The following is a 16,302-nucleotide window of genomic DNA, read 5'->3' on the forward strand; positions in this document are numbered from 1 at the left end:
TCCTTTTGTCAGTCCTAACTCTCCCAACACTCAATATTAGTGGATGTTCCCTGGTTCTGGTCTTGTGTGAGAGGGAAAAGAATTGGGGCGTATCACCCGAGGGGCAAGTAGAAGATTCAACATTACATAGCCATATTTGATCTAGGAAGAAGTCAGAGGGGCAGGCTTGTGCAAGGAAACCTTTATCCACTGCCTAAAGGAAACTTGTCATGGTAAGTTTGAATCCTTTCATTCATTTCATTCATGTTCTTTTTGTCTCTTTCTTGCAGGACATTTTCACTGTGGATGAGACCATTCCTATGTCATTCCGCTCCTGGGTGACCTGCTTTTTGGGAATTATCAGTACCCTACTGATGATCTGTCTGGCCACACCTTACTTTGCAATTGTTGTTGTGCCTCTGGGGCTCATCTACTACTTTGTTCAAGTGAGTCAAGACTCACTGTCTTCAGGAATGTACATTCCTCTGACTCCATTCCTTGTCTGTATTCAGAACTGGTGCATGAGCCCTTAATCTCCAGTTCCAAGCCCTATCACCTCTTCATTATTGCTGCAGGCCTAGTTCCTTGAACCACTGAAGGCAGATAAAACAGAATAACTTTACAAAAGATATCTCTTTTGGCTACTTGGGACTCTGGGCCTTAAGAGAGAGGTGATACGCTTATAGATTCTTGCTAGAGTTATGGACAGCTAAGCTGGATTCTTGAATGCCATCTTGAAGAACCTAATTTAGGGAAGAAAGATCAGAATTATAGAAATGAAACCTAAATGTCCTTTGTACCAGTTCAAAAAGGTTATTGCTAGCTGGAAAGTCAGTAACTGGACCGGAGTAAGCTATGCCCCCAGCAGCTAGAAAATGATCACATAACCAAAATGTGCAGGAGAGCAGGGCCTTTTGTATGATGGCAATAAAACCTTGTTCACATAAACTGCTGCTAATTTCTTAGGCATTGAATACCTCTTCCTTCTTTGTTATATCCAAATTTGTTAGCTTTTTTTTTTTTAGAATATTCTTAAGTCAATTCAAAGCTGCCATTGATTAATCAAGATCTATGTTGTCATTGTAAAGTCACTGTCACTTTCTTTCCTGAATGGATTTCCTAATATTTAATATGCTTAAAGACAAAGGTCAAAAGATAATACAGAGATAAGCATGCTTAAGCGCATTGAAATCAGTCATTACTACCATTGTGTTGGACTCTGGCCAGAAACTGTTGACTCCATGCAAGTATTTTTGTAAAAAAAACTCTCCATCAGAGCATCTTTCCTTGTATGGATTTTCTGATGTGCAGCAAGTTATGGAAAGCTCACAGAACTGTATTGTAGAGCAGTTCTTTGAGGCTCAGGTATATAAAATCAAAGAAAAAACAAACCCCACTTTTTTAATTCAAGTGAAAAAATTCAGCATTTTCCTCCCATAAAACATACTTATATCTTTACATCCAGAGAACTTCTCCAGTGTTTCTGTACTTGAAGCATTTGGCCTGTTGTATTTTGATTGGGACTACTAAAGTACAGATGAAAAGCTTCAGTTGTCTCTCATAAGCAAGTATCTCCTAGACCTGTAACTGTTTGTGGAGTAGTTGGAGAGCTAAGCCTTTGGCTTGGCATGTAAAAGGCCTGCTCTCTTTTCTGTGGTCTGATGTGACCTGCTTGCAAACTCCTAGCAACCTAAAGAAGCAGGCTATTGCTTTAAAAAGAGACTGAGAAAAGGATCTCATGTTTGCTTATGTGCCCCAACGCAGAATGTCTTTAAAGCTCTAGGATGACATAGTATTGCTCTTGCATTGGAGAAGCATTTGCTGTAAGTTTGAACGTTAGGAAGTTAAAAGAGCGAGTGCCACCCAAAATTTAAATGGGATAACCAGATGATCCATGCTGTGCTTCTGACCCTCTCTGGCATGTCTTTCTGCTTCTAGCGATTCTATGTGGCCACATCACGCCAGCTGCGGCGCTTGGATTCAGTCACCAGGTCTCCCATCTATTCCCACTTTGGTGAGACTGTGTCAGGGCTTTCTGTAATCCGGGCCTATGGGCACCAGGAACGCTTCCTACAACACAATGAGAAGATTGTGGACATCAATCAGAAGTCTGTATACTCTTGGATCGTTTCTAACAGGTAAGGCTATGAAGTGGACAGGCTCAGGCTGTGCTGTCAAATGGGGGCAGAAGGTGCCATTAGCCAGGAGATCAGCGGCGCTCAAACTTGTGCTTGCTGTGTGCCCAGAATACAGTCCCTGTATGGATTGTATCTGAGCAATCCACTCGGGTAACACGTGACATCTTCCTCTTTCGGAGGACAGGAATGCTCTGGGCAGTCGCATCTTCTGCCCTGCATCCCAGAGGGCTACATGACAGGACGTCCAAGCAGATGTGACTGCCCAGAGCGTTCCTGTCCTCTGAAAGAAGAGGCCATTGCGCTGCATCCAAGCAGAACCAAAATGTCTGCTCACCCTGCACCGGGTCCGCGTGGCCCTGCACTAGATGATGTCAATAAGTGAACTTTCCTGACATGTATTACTAGAAAGGCTGGAAGCAAATGTTCAATTTTCTTTTGGCCTTATTTAGCGACTCCACATGCACATCTTACCCCAGGTGACCTCAGAGTACTGTGCTTTTCCTCTCAAATGCCACTGAGCATAGACCATGAGCATTTGAGCGATGAGGAAGTAGGTGGTGCTTGGGCATCTGTAGCAGGAGTCATTAAAAAGAGGTTTGGATTTGAGGTGGCATAGAGCGAGGTACATACAGTCTGCCATACTGATGGGGCACTAACCTAATCTGTCCTCTTCTACAGGTGGCTGGCTGTGCGTTTAGAGTTTGTGGGGAATCTGGCAGTTTTCTTTGCTGCACTACTGGCAGTCTTGGCCAGAAATAATTTGGACAGCGGCATTGTGGGACTCTCCATCTCCTCAGCTCTCAATGTAAGTGGCTGGAATCAAAGTTGTTCAGAGAGTTTGCCAGGTTGGGGCTATCACATATGCTGAAGGACTTTGGGATGTTGGCTTCTTCAAATTTATTTCAGAACTTTTGGGTGGGGGATTCATTTTAACTAGGTTTTACAAGGACCTGGTGTTGAAAATAAAGTGGCAGAGAAGTGGGGTGAGGGAACCTATCCTCATGAAGGTCTGGGACCATTCACCAGGTAGTAGGGGGAGTGTTCTTTGAAATTGACTGTGATCCCCACAGTCAGAGTTCTGTGGTAAGTGCCATTCTTCTTGGAGCCTGTAAATATGGCCAAATGAAACAGTGAACCCTTCTTTTGGGGGAAGGGTGGGAGAACTAATACTAGCATGGTGATCCCTTCATTTCTGCTGTGCAGGTGACTCAGACACTGAACTGGCTGGTGCGGATGACATCAGAGTTGGAGACCAACATTGTGGCTGTCGAACGAGTGCATGAATACACAGAGGTGGCAAATGAGGTGCAGAGATCCTGGGATTATGCCCAACTGTCAAAAGCGGGGGGGGGGGAGGAATTGGTGGCAAGATTCCAATGCCATGGAAGAGGCACCAATGAAATGGTTTCAGTAATGTCTTTTGGTATCTCTCTTCAGGCCCCATGGGTGACAGAACAGAGACCACCCCCCAACTGGCCCAACAGAGGAGAGATCAATATGATGGACTATCAGGTGCGGTACCGGCCTGAACTGGAGCTTGTTCTTGATGGAATCAGCTGTGATATCAAGACCACTGAGAAGGTGAGGTGCTGTGGGGTGGGGAGGTAAGCAAAGTTCTGTGAAGGTATGCTGAGAAAGTGATAGAACCCAGTGGAGATAAAAGGAGACATGAAGTGCAGGTGGGTGGGCAATGGCATGACCATCTTTGCTGGGCTGACATCCCATGGGCTTGAAAACCTGTAGGCTGCTCAAACTCAAAGGGTGACCTTCTCAACTGGAATTGAAGAACAGTGACTACTGTCTGCAGTGCTAGAGTCAGCATAGGGCTGCTTGTTTCTTGCAGGGACAGAGGATGCTATCTAGTTGAATTAATGAACCAGAGAAATGGGAAAGGGGCAAGGGAGCTCTGGCAGTCTAATCTGACCCTTTGGGTTGCTATCTCTTCAGGTTGGCGTTGTGGGCCGGACAGGGGCTGGGAAATCTTCCCTCACTAACTGCCTCTTTCGCATCCTGGAGGCAGCTGGGGGAAAGATCCTGATTGACGGGCTTGATATTGCAACACTTGGCCTTCATGACCTGCGCCAGAACCTCACCATCATCCCACAGGTGAGAAGCCTAGTGAAGGAGCTAGGGCTAGCCATTGCTTGTGGGGAAGGAATAGCATACTAACACCATGTTTCTTCTGTGGAGCCAAGAAGTGCCTTCTGTGTGGCAATGGTAGTTCCTTTGGGTCAGGATTTCCTTTGCCACTTGGCCAGTCATGTGGCCACAAGATGGCAGGTTTTACCCTCTAATCTATAGTGCATTGGAAGGGGAAGTTCTTGGACAGAAGAAGGTAGCATGAAGGGTCCCTAATGAAAGTTCTGCTGTTGCCAACACTGCTGTCATACACATGTACACAAACAGAGTCTTGGGCCTTGGTATGCCCAGTGTGGAATTAAACACAAATGGGGTAATTTATAACTAGAGGCTGAAAGGTAGTGAATGGCTGTTTTGGGGTCATTGACAGGATAGTGAACAAACTCAAACTGCAATTAGGCTAACAGAAACTATGAGGCAGAGTTTTCCAAAAGAGTATAGATTTTATTAAGAAATAAAGAAAAACAAGGAAAAGGCAATGTTTACTTGTAAGCTCAGTTACACAGGGGTTTTAGTGGTTGTTGGTGGGGATACTTGTAAATAGTTCAATTTGGACAGGCACAAAGTGAAAGAGGGAGAGAGAACCTGGCTGCCATCTGGGCTGAGTTTCTTTCTTTTTTTTACCAGGAACTACCCAACAGGATAAAATCAATAGGAGGTTTAATACAGAAACTGAGGGATGGTGGGTTTCAGAAGGGATGGGGAGAAAGAGAAGATAAAGTACCTATCCTTAGATTGTGGAGTAGACTGGGGTACTATATCCTTCTGTGAACCCCAACTGCACAGCTTCAGAAAAAAGCAAAAATGCAGCCAGAAAGGTGCCCCTAGGTGGACTGGGGAAGTAGTTCTTCTGGAGATGAGGGCTGCTACTGAGGCAAGAGGCTAAACCTCACCCAAAAGCAGACAGAGTAGAAGTCCCTGTTGGAAGAAGACCCTACCAAAACAGCCAAAGTTCTGCTCCTGAAGCAGCCCTTAGGTGTAGAACTTTAGATAAAGAATTACTGTTATTAGCTCAGGAATATCAGGAATGTGGAACATCTCCTGGGTGTGCAGCCAGGATTTTCCTAGGATTGATTGAGTTAAAGTGTGTCCTTTCAGGAGTGCACAGAGGCTTAATGCACCCCAATTGGAGAGGTTCCTGAAGAGAGAAAAGATATGGCAGGGTGTGGGCTGCATCCATGCTTAGGTTATTGGTGGGAGAGGCTTCCTGATGAAGGAGGCTGAAAAGACTATCCAGGAGGCCTGCCCACTGGGCAGTTAAGCTTAATTTTATTACCCAGGAAGACTTGAGCTTGCAAGTGTGATTATGCCAAGATGGGGAGATCGAATTTGCAAGGCCTTAGAGCAGGGGTACCCAAACCCCGGCCTGCGGGCCACTTGCGGCCCTCGCGGACTCCCAATCCAGCCCGCAGGGAGCCCCCAGTCTCTAACAAGCCTCTGGCCCTCTGGAGACTTGCTGGAGCCCATGCTGGCCCAACGCAACTGCTCTCAGCATGAGGGTGACTGTTTGACCTCTTGAATGAGTTGTGGGACAAGGGCTGCTTGCTGTTTGACATCTGTGATGTAGTAGTGGCAGCAAAGGAAACACCGGCCTTGCTTTGTGCAAGGCCTTCTATAGTCCTTGAGCTATTGCAAGACCTTCATTCATATAAGTTCCATCTCTAATATATTCATTTATGTAAATTTATTCAAATTTATTCCCGGCCCCCGCCACAGTGTCAGAGAAATGATGTGGCCCTCTTGCCAAAAAGTTTGGACAGCCCTGCCTTAGAGGAAAGTAGCACACAGCCTTCCATTCCAATCAATGGCCCTTTATTAGCATGATCTTGATTAGAGGGAGCTGTTCCTCACACCCTCAAAGTTCTGGCTCAGGATTTTTAGCTAAAGAACCAAGATAGCGTTAGGGAAGATTCTGCACATTTGGAAAATAAGGTCATTGGCAACCCTATACTCCAGGGGTAGATATGGCTGCCCTACATACCATATCCAGTGGTTCTCAAACTTTTAGCATTGGGACCCACTTAGAATGAGAATCTGCCAGGACCAACCGGAAGTGACGTCATGACCAAAAGTGACATCATCAAGCAGGAAAATTTTCAACAATCCTAGGCTGCAATCCTACCCACACTTACCCAGGAGTAAGCCCCATTGACTACCTTTGTTAAAAGCCTATACATAATAGCCTGCTCAAAGTACAGATCTATGACATTTCCCCAAATGCAGTTACATTCCATGGTAGCATCAAGTCTATTAAAAATAAAATATTGAAATGAATTGGGACCCACCTGAAATTGGCTTGTGACCCATCTAGTGAACAAGTGCTTTTGGACCTCAGAGATGAGAGAGCAACCAAATTCTACTAATTGATTCTGCAGCCCAAATAGTATCTATCTCTTTGTACTAAGGGACTATGAGGTGGATGTAGCTGAGAACAGGAGAGTACCAATCATTCCTTCCCTCCTTCATCCACTTAGCCCAGCCTTATTACTTCCAGCTGTAACTACCTAAGCCTGTATGCAGTGCAGTATAATGGTTAGAGCAGTGGCTCTCAAACTTTTTAGTTCTGGGACCCACTTTTATAAAGACAATTTATTGGGACCCACCAGAAGTGATATATATCATTGACCTAGAAGTGATGTCATTGCCGGAAGTGACATCATCAAGCAGGAAAATTTTTAACAATCCTAGGCTGCAATTCTATTCACACTTACCCAGGAGTAAGCCACATTGACTATCATTGTTAAAAACATATACATAGTAGCCTGTTAAAGTACTGATCTGTAACATTTCTCCAAAGGCAATCACATACCTTGGTAGCACCAAGTCTAATACGACTTGTATATTAAAAATATTGAAATGAATGGGGACCCACCTGAAATTGACTCATGACCCATCTAGTGGGTCCCAACCCACAGTTTGAGGAATACTGGGTTAGAGCATCAGATTAGGAGGAGACCTCCATTCATATCTCTGTGTGGGTGACCTTAGGACATTCACTATATGTCAGCCTAACTTACTTCATAGGGTTGTTGTAAGGAATGGGGTAAAGAGAGAACTGTTGATGCCATCTTTTCTTGAAGAGCAGGATAAACATGTTAATAATGACATCCCCATCTGCAGGATCCTGTTCTCTTTTCGGGGAGTTTGCGCATGAACCTGGACCCATTTGACCAGTACTCAGATGAGGAAGTGTGGCGTGCACTGGAGTTAGCTCACCTGAAGTCTTACGTGCACGGCCTGCCTGAGGGATTGTCCTATGAAGTGAGCGAAGGAGGAGAGAACCTGAGGTATAGAAGGCAATGTAAGGATACTGGGGGTGGCTAATGTTCTGAGATACAGCCAAGACATGGGCAGAGTACTGTCTTTGACTACACCAGTGTTCTCACACATTTAGCACCTGGACTCACTTTTTAGAATGAGAGTCTGTCAGGACCCACCAGAAGTAATGTCATGACTGGAAGTGATATCATCAAGCAGGAAATTTTTTAACAATCCTAGGCTGCAATCCTACCCACACTTACCCAGGAGTAAGCTCCATTGACTACCTTTGTTAAAAGCCTATACATAATAGCCTGCTCAAAGTACAGATCTATGACATTTCCCCAAATGCAGTCATATTCCATGGTAGCATCAAGTCTATTAAAAATAAAATATTGAAATGAATTGGGACCCACCTGAAACTGGCTCGCAACCTACCTAGTGGGTCCTGACCCACAGTGTGAGAAACATTAGACTATACCAACCATATCTGTCTATCTTAGTTACAGCCTGGCTCGATGATCAGGAAGCACTGATTGGACTGATAGTTGCACTATATGGCCACATCCATTTATCTTACAGCATCAGTAACAACTCTTGTTTCTGCAGCGTGGGGCAGAGACAGCTTCTGTGTCTGGCCCGGGCCCTCCTCCGTAAGTCCAAAATCCTGATTCTGGACGAGGCAACAGCAGCTGTGGACATGGAAACTGACCATCTGATCCAAGAGACAATCCGAAGCGAGTTTGCCAAATGCACCGTGCTTACCATTGCCCACCGGCTGCACACCATCATGGACAGCAACAGGTAGGTGGGAAAAGGTTGGGAGCAGGGGGGTGCTCTTTTAACCTCCGCAGCTATGGGTTCAGGGCTTAATGACGACAAAGGTGTCACCAGCCCCCAAATGGAATAACCACAAGGAAGAAAGGACCCGCCAGAGCTGAATAATTTGGAGGAAGCTGTCATTCAGCAGCCGCCCCATGTAACTTTAAATTCCACTGCACTCTCTCTTAGAAAATACTCTGAAACCTAAATCCAAGGAGTGTTTCACCCATTCTGTATGTCTACTCGTATGTTCAGTTTTGACTCCAAACAAAGCCAAATTTCAAATGCTGTACTATGAAGCTTTCAAGGTAGGGTTGTTCTCTGAGACAGGCAAACAGGGAAATCACTTCTGCATGGAGCAGAGCAGAGATGTATTTTAGCAACTTTTAGAAAATAAGTCTATTGCGTGCATAGCAAAAAAAAACTAGAGCCTTGAAAACCATAGAATAATCCATGCAAGTTAAATCTCTTTCCTCCCAAGGAAAACAAATCCAGCCTTATACAACAGGCTTTTAGCCACAAACAAAAAGAACAAATGGATTTCTATAAATCTTTTAAACTCCATTTGGCATGCAGGACTGGACTGTAGACTGTCCAGACCTGGAAGAAAAACAATGACTTTTCATTTTCATCAGTTTTACAGTAATTGGTCCTTCAGATGCAAAATGTAACAGGGAAAGAGAACTTAAAGCTATAGGAGTTTCATGAGGACAGCCTTTTGGCACACTCACTCAGCAGTAATTCCTCACCAAAAAAAATAAATAAAAATGTGTATGGTAACTGAAGCCCTTGTAACTTTACTGGTGAATCCACTGACATCAACAGAAATATGTGAAACTTTGTATGCATTGTTAGGGCAGTGATTTCCATAGATTTTAACCAAAGAAGTGAATCCACGATGAAACTACCATTAACTCCTGACCTAATTTACCCAGATCCTCTTCTTCAGTCTCTTTTGTATCATTGGTGGATCTTCCTGTCCCTGCCAGTTTTGGAATTACTGAGCTTGAATCCTGCAGAAAAGCAAAGGCATCTGGAAGGCTGCCTTCTAATAGTAATACTTTGTATAGTGTTTTTGAGGGTGCAAAGCATTTCCCCTAATATTGTTGTAATTCTTGCAACAACCTGAAGATAAGGGTTATTATCCCCACACTGATTCTTTACTTCAGTGGAGCTGCACTTGAGCATGTAAATAGTAGTCTTGACTGGCAAATGTCTGTGACAGTGAGCATGTCAATTTTCACTATGGAGAGGTGAAAAGCGGTGTGCCCCAAGGATCTGTCCTGGGACTGGTGCTTTTCAACCTCTTCATAAATGACCTGGAGACAGGGTTGAGCAGTGAGGTGGCTAAGTTTGCAGATGACACCAAACTTTTCCGAGTGGTGAAGACCAGATGTGATTGTGAGGAGCTCCAGAAGGATCTCTTCAGACTGGCAGGATGGGCAGCAAAATGGCAGATGTGCTTCAATGTCAGTAAGTGTAAGGTCATGCACATTGGGGCAAAAAATCAAAACTTTAGATATAGGCTGATGGGTTCTGAGCTGTCTGTGACAGATCAGGAGAGAGATCTTGGGGTGGTGATGAACAGGTCGATGAAAGTGTCGACCCAATGTGTGGCAGCACTGAAGAAGGCCAATTCTTTGCTTGGGATCATTAGAAAAGGTATTGAGAACAAAACAGCTAATATTATAATGCCGTTGTACAAATCGATGGTAAGGCCACACCTGGAGTATTATGTCCAGTTCTGGTCGCCGCATCTCAAAAAAGACATAGTGAAAATGGAAAAGGTGCAAAAGAGAGCGACTAAGATGATTACTGGGATGGGGCACCTTCCTTATGAGGAAAGGCTATGGTATTTGGGCCTCTTCAGCCTAGAAAAGAAGCGCCTGAGGGGGGACATGATTGAGACATACAAAATTATGCAGGGGATGGACAGAGTGGATAGGGAGATGCTCTTTACACTCTCACATAACACCAGAACCAGGGGACATCCACTAAAATTGAGTGTTGGGAGAGTTAGGACAAAAGAAATTTCTTTACTCAGTGTGTGGTTGGTCGGTGGAACTCCTTGCCACAGGATGTGGTGATGGCGTCTGGCCTGGACACCTTTAAAAGGGGATTGGACAAGTTTCTGGAGGAAAATCCATTACGGGTTACAAGCCATGATGTGTATGTGCAACCTCCTGATTTTAGAAATGGGTTATGTCAGGATGCTGATGCAAGGGAGGGCACCAGGATGAGGTCTCTTGTTATCTGGTGTGCTCCCTGAGGCATTTGGTGGGCTGCTGTAGATACAGGAAGCTGGACTAGATGGGCCTAAGGCCTGATCCAGTGGAGCTGTTCTTATGTGCATCCCTCTTTGCTTCATGTGTTCAGTACAGCTGTTTAATTCACCATTTGCTCCAGGAAAACCTTCAGCATTTTGCCTTTTGTCATGGTTTCAGAGATCAAATGCAAGTGCACAGTGCATCGATTTCAAAATCACTAGCGTTAATATCACTCTTCATCTTGGCAGATAGGTGGGTTCAAATGTGTATGGATACCAACGCTAAAGCTCATGTTCTCTCTCTCCTTTCCAGGGTGATGGTGCTTCAGGCAGGAAAGATTGTGGAGTTTGATAGTCCTGAGCAGCTGCTTCTACAACAGGGCATCTTTGCAGGAATGGCAAGAGATGCAGGCATTGTAGGAACCCAGAACACAGCACTGTAGGAGAGTTGGAGCTCAAGGCCAGTTTCACCATGCATACCTGTGTTGCAGGACTCCTGTTGCTGCTTCCTGGGTCTGCCTTTGCTTCCAAATGACTAAACTCTTTGTATTGGCAATGTCGCTACAATGGGGTGTGCTTGGACTTACCAGACGTCATCTTTGTAGATCATCCACTTGTACAAAACAACTACGTGATACTTTCTTGACCCCAAGTCCAAACACTGGCTCTAACTACAAGGCAAACCTGGCTTCATTCATGGGCTGCAGATTCTTTTCCCCCTTCTGTATGAAGCCAAAAAAGCTAAACTGACCCCTGAATGGCAACACTCCCTCACGATCCTCCCTCAAGAGAGGCTCAAACCTTTTTAGACTTGGAAATTTCCAGACAATTCATGCCATAAAGTAGACCAGCAATTTTCAATCAGTGTGCTGTGAATGATCTGCAGGAGTTTGGGGGAGGGTCATTTATTAGTGGGGCTACTGGGGCATATAAACCCCCAGCTGGCAGTGCAGTGTGCCTGGTCAATTGTCAAAAAAACTGATGGTGTGTCTTGATAATTTTAGTGCCTTGCCAGTGTGCCGTGAGATGAAAAATGTTGAAAATTGCTGAGTAGACCAATACAACCAGTCTCTTGTTTTACTGTTGTGTTTACCACCCACACACCATTCCAGATTCATGGTGCTCTGGGACTAGTAGGCAGCTATAGTTCCCTCCTCAGGCCCTGACCCCCTCACCCAGGCTTCTCCTGCTCATCTGGGAAAGAGTGGGTATAGTGTCATATGAGACTTCATGGATCAGTCATATAGAAGTGATTAATAAATATTTGAGAACTCTATCCCAAGTAATCCAGTCTTCACATCCTTGCTTTGTGGCTGTTTAGGGGGGTGGTGGGTGGGTTGCACTGAGCTTCAAAGTTTGGCCTTTGTTCTGTAATTACTGGGTTCCCTCAGCCTCTTCCTAGTGCATTAGGTGAATCCTAAAGCGAGTTCAAGAAGGATTTTGATCCCAGCCATAAAAATCTAATCCAATTAGGTAAACATGGCTTTCAATCACCCCCTCCCCCCCATCAAGCTTCCTTATATTCCTATCAGCCCATTCCTAGCTTTCAGGCTAGGAACAGGGCTCTGTATATATCCACACAAAGACCTTCAGAAAGAAAAGTTTTATTTACAAAACAGCAACTCAGGAGCATCACTAAGGAGGGAAAATGCAGTTCTCATGCCTGCTCTTTTCCCCTTGGAGCAGGAATGGCTTCCGAAGTCTGGCTGTGTCTAGGAGACAAAGCAATCCCAGCTTCACCTTCACCCACACCAACATTGCAGCCAAAGGTACATACCAAAACTGGCTGCTGAGGATGAGCAAAGGAGCCCTTATTCTCCCTGCAGTGGCTAATATCCAGTATGCGCATACACAGGCTTGTAACGCTAGTGTGTAGGGAAATGGAATCATAACTTGTTCTTGTATTAGGTCCAGCATGGAAAAAGAGGCTAGTGGTAGCTGCAGCCCTGCAATTGTTTCATGGAGGACAGACGTATCAATAGGCATTTGCCATGATATACCATGAAAGAACCGTCCAAGTTCAGAGGCAGTGTGCCAATGGATGCCAGCAGGGGGAGAGCTATGACTTCAGGACCTGCTTGTGGACTTCCTGGAAGCATGTGCTTCTAGTCATTCTTTCTAAGTACCTATGTGATCACTGTGGGAAACAGGAAGCTGGGCTAAATGGACCTTTGCTATAAACCAGCAGGGCTTCTTATGTGGCTCTCAGCATGGTTTCCAGGGGTTGCCATTTGCCAGATGTCTCTCAGCTGCATTATCTCTTACTAGTTTGCAACCTTATTAGTCAAAGGGAGCTAAACACCTACTTCAAGGGGGAATGAGCTCCCCTGCATTGGGGCAGGGATAGAGGGGACTGCACCTCAGGCCAAGGTGATGGGTTTCTGCCTCAGAGGCTAAACAGGAGAATCCAATGGGAGCACTTCATTCAACTTCACTGGTAACCTGGTCTGATTCCCCACCAAACGCACCCACTCTAGACCACCAGGGCAATCAGGCAGGGAGCCAGAGCAAGACACCCCCCTTTAGTTCTCTGCCTGGCTTTGACAGTGATTAAGGCACCAAATTCTGGTATCTTCAGTGTATCTCACGTGTATTCAGTCTTCCGAATGTAACTGGATGGCACATAGCCTCGCCTCCCATGTGCCTCAGCCAACCACCACTCCTGATTGCCAGTGAAGTCTTCAAACTGCAGGATCTTTAGTCTCTGGTTGGCTGTTACACTCAGTTCATTTGAGTTCCGGCCCTTGAAGGCATAAACGGCATAATAGACCTAGCAGCAAAAACAAAAAGAGGGGAGCAGGTCAGTGGCAATCTAGCTGCAATCCCCATTCCCAGACCAACCTGAGCTCCACCTAATGCAGATCAAAATATCAGCTGTACCCTACATGATGATGAAATGATGAAAAACCCATCCTACATGCAGACTCTTTCAAAGCAGATCTTGGCTGAATCTTCCTAGCTAGCCAGCTTAGAAACAATCCATCGATATAAAAAGGTGGAAAAATGCTCCTATCCAGTCTGTGCCACCCCTGTATCTACACTTCCAACCTGCTCACCTGGTTTCCCTTAGATCCATTGTTCTTCAACCTCGAGCTGCTATCCAGTGAAGGTGCTGCCCTGGCCTTGGGCCGGGCTGGATGTCCATTGTGTGAATCAGGGTTACTGTATCTCCGGGATGCTGAAACAATGTGGGAAGGTGGAGCAGATTCTACGGTAGGAGCCTTCTGGGGTTGGCAGACAGCATCTACCTCTGAGAGGGTCTGCACAGAACTGTTCAAATCTCCCTGGGAGTCAGAGTCCTGAGGGGGCTTCAGTGTGTTGCTCACAGAGGCACTGCTTGGTATACTGCTTAGCGTACTACTACTCCGGGATGAGGAGCCGCTGTGCTCAGATTCACTTGAGGAATGGCTGCCCACTGAAGCATCTGAGTGGCTGCATCGTGGGTTGTAAGGCTTCAGGAAGGAGCTGTACACAAACCCTTTGGTCACTGTAAGGATAAAGAGAAGTCACCAATCACAAGTGTAGTTACAGAAATGGGAGCAGGTCCCAAACAGGAGATGGTCTAAGGCTAGCCTAGAGTCAGATTTCCACTCACCCCCATTGTCAACGAGCCAGCGGTTCTGGCTGCCCATGGGGTCCTTCTTCTTGATGACACCCACAAGATCACCTTCCAGCATTGACACATCCAACTCTTGAGCGGCATTGAAATTACGCTCAGCCTGGAAGAGCTTGTCGGGTGGATATCGAGTCAGGAGGGCTGCTCGCAGATCATCTGACTGCAGCATGTAGCTGGGCTACAAGGAAAGTAAGACAACAGCTATGAAAGGGGCAAAGAAGTGCAGTGCTGCCCCAACACTTTCTGGGCTCAGGCCTGTCATCTTCAACCACAATCTGAGGATGTCCGACACAGCCATCTTGCTGAATTTTAAGCAGGTTTCAGTCTGGACAGCGGGTGGAAGACTGCCTGGGAACCCCATGTGAGCCTCCATGATTTCCACCATGGAAGAAAGGACATGCATTTTATCATTAAAATAAATCATCAATCAACCTTCAAGCAGAGGCCTGTGAATGCAACTGGAACTGGCCTTCCTTAATACCCCAACCATGCCGGATAATCTCCAGGTTTAGTTAACCACTCCCACCCTGGCACCCTTTGCTGCCCCTACAGAACTCACCATGCCCAGGAGTGGCTGCCTCCGTGCGGACTGGCGCTCCAAGCTCTTCCTCTCAAAGGGTCTTTTGGTGACAGGGATGGTCTCTGGGAAGAAGGTGAAGACCTGCAGCTGTTGGAGGACCCGGCTATGCTCTTCTTGGAAGATGGCAACGAGGTTCCCCTCCTTGCCAACCACTTTCAGCAGCTGGGACAGAGAACAACAATACAGCCAGGAAAGAATGGTAGAAACAGAGAGCCAATCAAAAGTCAGCTAAGATCTACACAAGCAGTATGAAGCCATGTGCCATGCAAGGTGAACCCTGAGACAATTATAGAGACTAGCATCAGAACAGGGCTTTTTGCCCTCTCTTCCACATTTACAGTTTAGGCTTAACCATGATGTCCTGGATCAGCCTCCTTGTCCCAAGGAATCTTCTGTTTCAGCCAGACCTTCCTGATCAGACTCTTGCCATTAGTGGCATTTCCAGCCTCAAGAGAATGAAGAGATTGTACCAAACAGTGTCACATCTACCCAATGGAGGGGATGTGAGGGTAGAATCCTATACATTCACTTTCATCTCGGAAAGAAACATGGAAGTAACTCAAACCAAAAAGTCAACCTGCAAGTCCAGCACATGAGCCAATATCTACACAGCACTGGGTCCACCTACGATGTACACTTTCCTCCCACACCACAACTGGGCTGTGCACTGAATAGAATCGTGGAAGGGGGTGGGGAGGGAAATCAGGCAGCCCACCACCAGTCCGGCTGAGCCCCCTGAATCATCCTGGCCTCTGGATACTTACTGAGAGCAGAGGCTGCAGTTCCTGCAACGCCAGGCGCACGAAGTCACAGTGGGCCTCTGCATAGCCACGCAGGCAGCTGGTGAAAAGCTCCTTGGCACAACACTGGAATTTGGGCAGCTCATCTAACAGCTGGGTGTTCAAGGCCTCATAATTGTTGCGGGCCGACTGGAGCTCTTCCAAGGTCCGCTTGTCCTTCAGCTTCTCAGCACGCTCTGTGCAAGTGTGGAAGTCCAGAAGCTTGTCAAAACGTTTCTGCACCAGCTTGTGAGGCCCAGCAAACATGTTCAGTAGTTGATTCAGAGGGGAGATCACCAGTCGTTCTGTGCGCTCCTTCTACAAGACACAGAAGGACAATCATAAACCCTCATGGCACACTTGCCCCTGTTTTATCATATAAAATTCTTTTCCTGCACTCAGAGCCCAATCATATGCATGTCTACTCAGAAGTCCCAATATAGTCAACAGGTTTACTCCCAGGTAAGTGTGGATAGGATTACAACCTCAGTGCATCAAATTATCCTTCAGTGCAGTTTAGTACAAATTGAGCTTGGGAAAACAGTGCATAGAAACAAGAATTTTTCATTGTTCTGTAGATTTTTTTTTTTTAAAGAAAAACAAAAAACTCTATTTGTAGTGTGAGTAAGGTGTCTGCCATACCCAGCCTCTCAACATATGTTGTTCAAGAGAAAGGCTCTCTTGCAATGGTTCCCTTTTGTCCCAAATCCAATACAAGATAAATC

At 45.8% G+C, this 16,302-nt stretch overlaps 2 protein-coding genes across 3 annotated transcripts in view; one reads left to right on the forward strand and one right to left on the reverse strand.

Moving 5' to 3' along the window:
* ABCC2 (ATP binding cassette subfamily C member 2) overlaps positions 1–11,857 on the forward strand; it is a 35,750-nt gene extending 23,893 nt beyond the window's left edge. Inside the window, exons 23-31 of the mRNA XM_066622153.1 lie at positions 270–425; positions 1,918–2,117; positions 2,796–2,922; positions 3,321–3,422; positions 3,555–3,698; positions 4,065–4,223; positions 7,377–7,543; positions 8,124–8,318; positions 10,916–11,857. Coding sequence (XP_066478250.1) covers positions 270–425; positions 1,918–2,117; positions 2,796–2,922; positions 3,321–3,422; positions 3,555–3,698; positions 4,065–4,223; positions 7,377–7,543; positions 8,124–8,318; positions 10,916–11,045 — 1,380 coding nt within the window. The 3' untranslated portion in view covers positions 11,046–11,857. The remainder of the gene's footprint in view (positions 1–269; positions 426–1,917; positions 2,118–2,795; positions 2,923–3,320; positions 3,423–3,554; positions 3,699–4,064; positions 4,224–7,376; positions 7,544–8,123; positions 8,319–10,915) is intronic.
* Positions 11,858–12,190: 333 nt separating this feature from the next.
* Positions 12,191–16,302, reverse strand: part of DNMBP (dynamin binding protein) — a 64,119-nt gene continuing 60,007 nt past the window's right edge. For both annotated transcript variants that reach the window (XM_066622152.1, XM_066622151.1), the window contains 5 exons: positions 15,563–15,895; positions 14,778–14,960; positions 14,198–14,396; positions 13,659–14,089; positions 12,191–13,372 (listed from right to left, as the gene is read on the reverse strand). In XM_066622152.1, coding sequence (XP_066478249.1) covers positions 13,187–13,372; positions 13,659–14,089; positions 14,198–14,396; positions 14,778–14,960; positions 15,563–15,895 — 1,332 coding nt within the window. In that variant the 3' untranslated portion in view covers positions 12,191–13,186. The remainder of the gene's footprint in view (positions 13,373–13,658; positions 14,090–14,197; positions 14,397–14,777; positions 14,961–15,562; positions 15,896–16,302) is intronic.

Source organism: Tiliqua scincoides, chromosome 3 (assembly GCF_035046505.1).
Source record: "Tiliqua scincoides isolate rTilSci1 chromosome 3, rTilSci1.hap2, whole genome shotgun sequence".
Classification (NCBI taxonomy): domain Eukaryota; kingdom Metazoa; phylum Chordata; class Lepidosauria; order Squamata; family Scincidae; genus Tiliqua; species Tiliqua scincoides.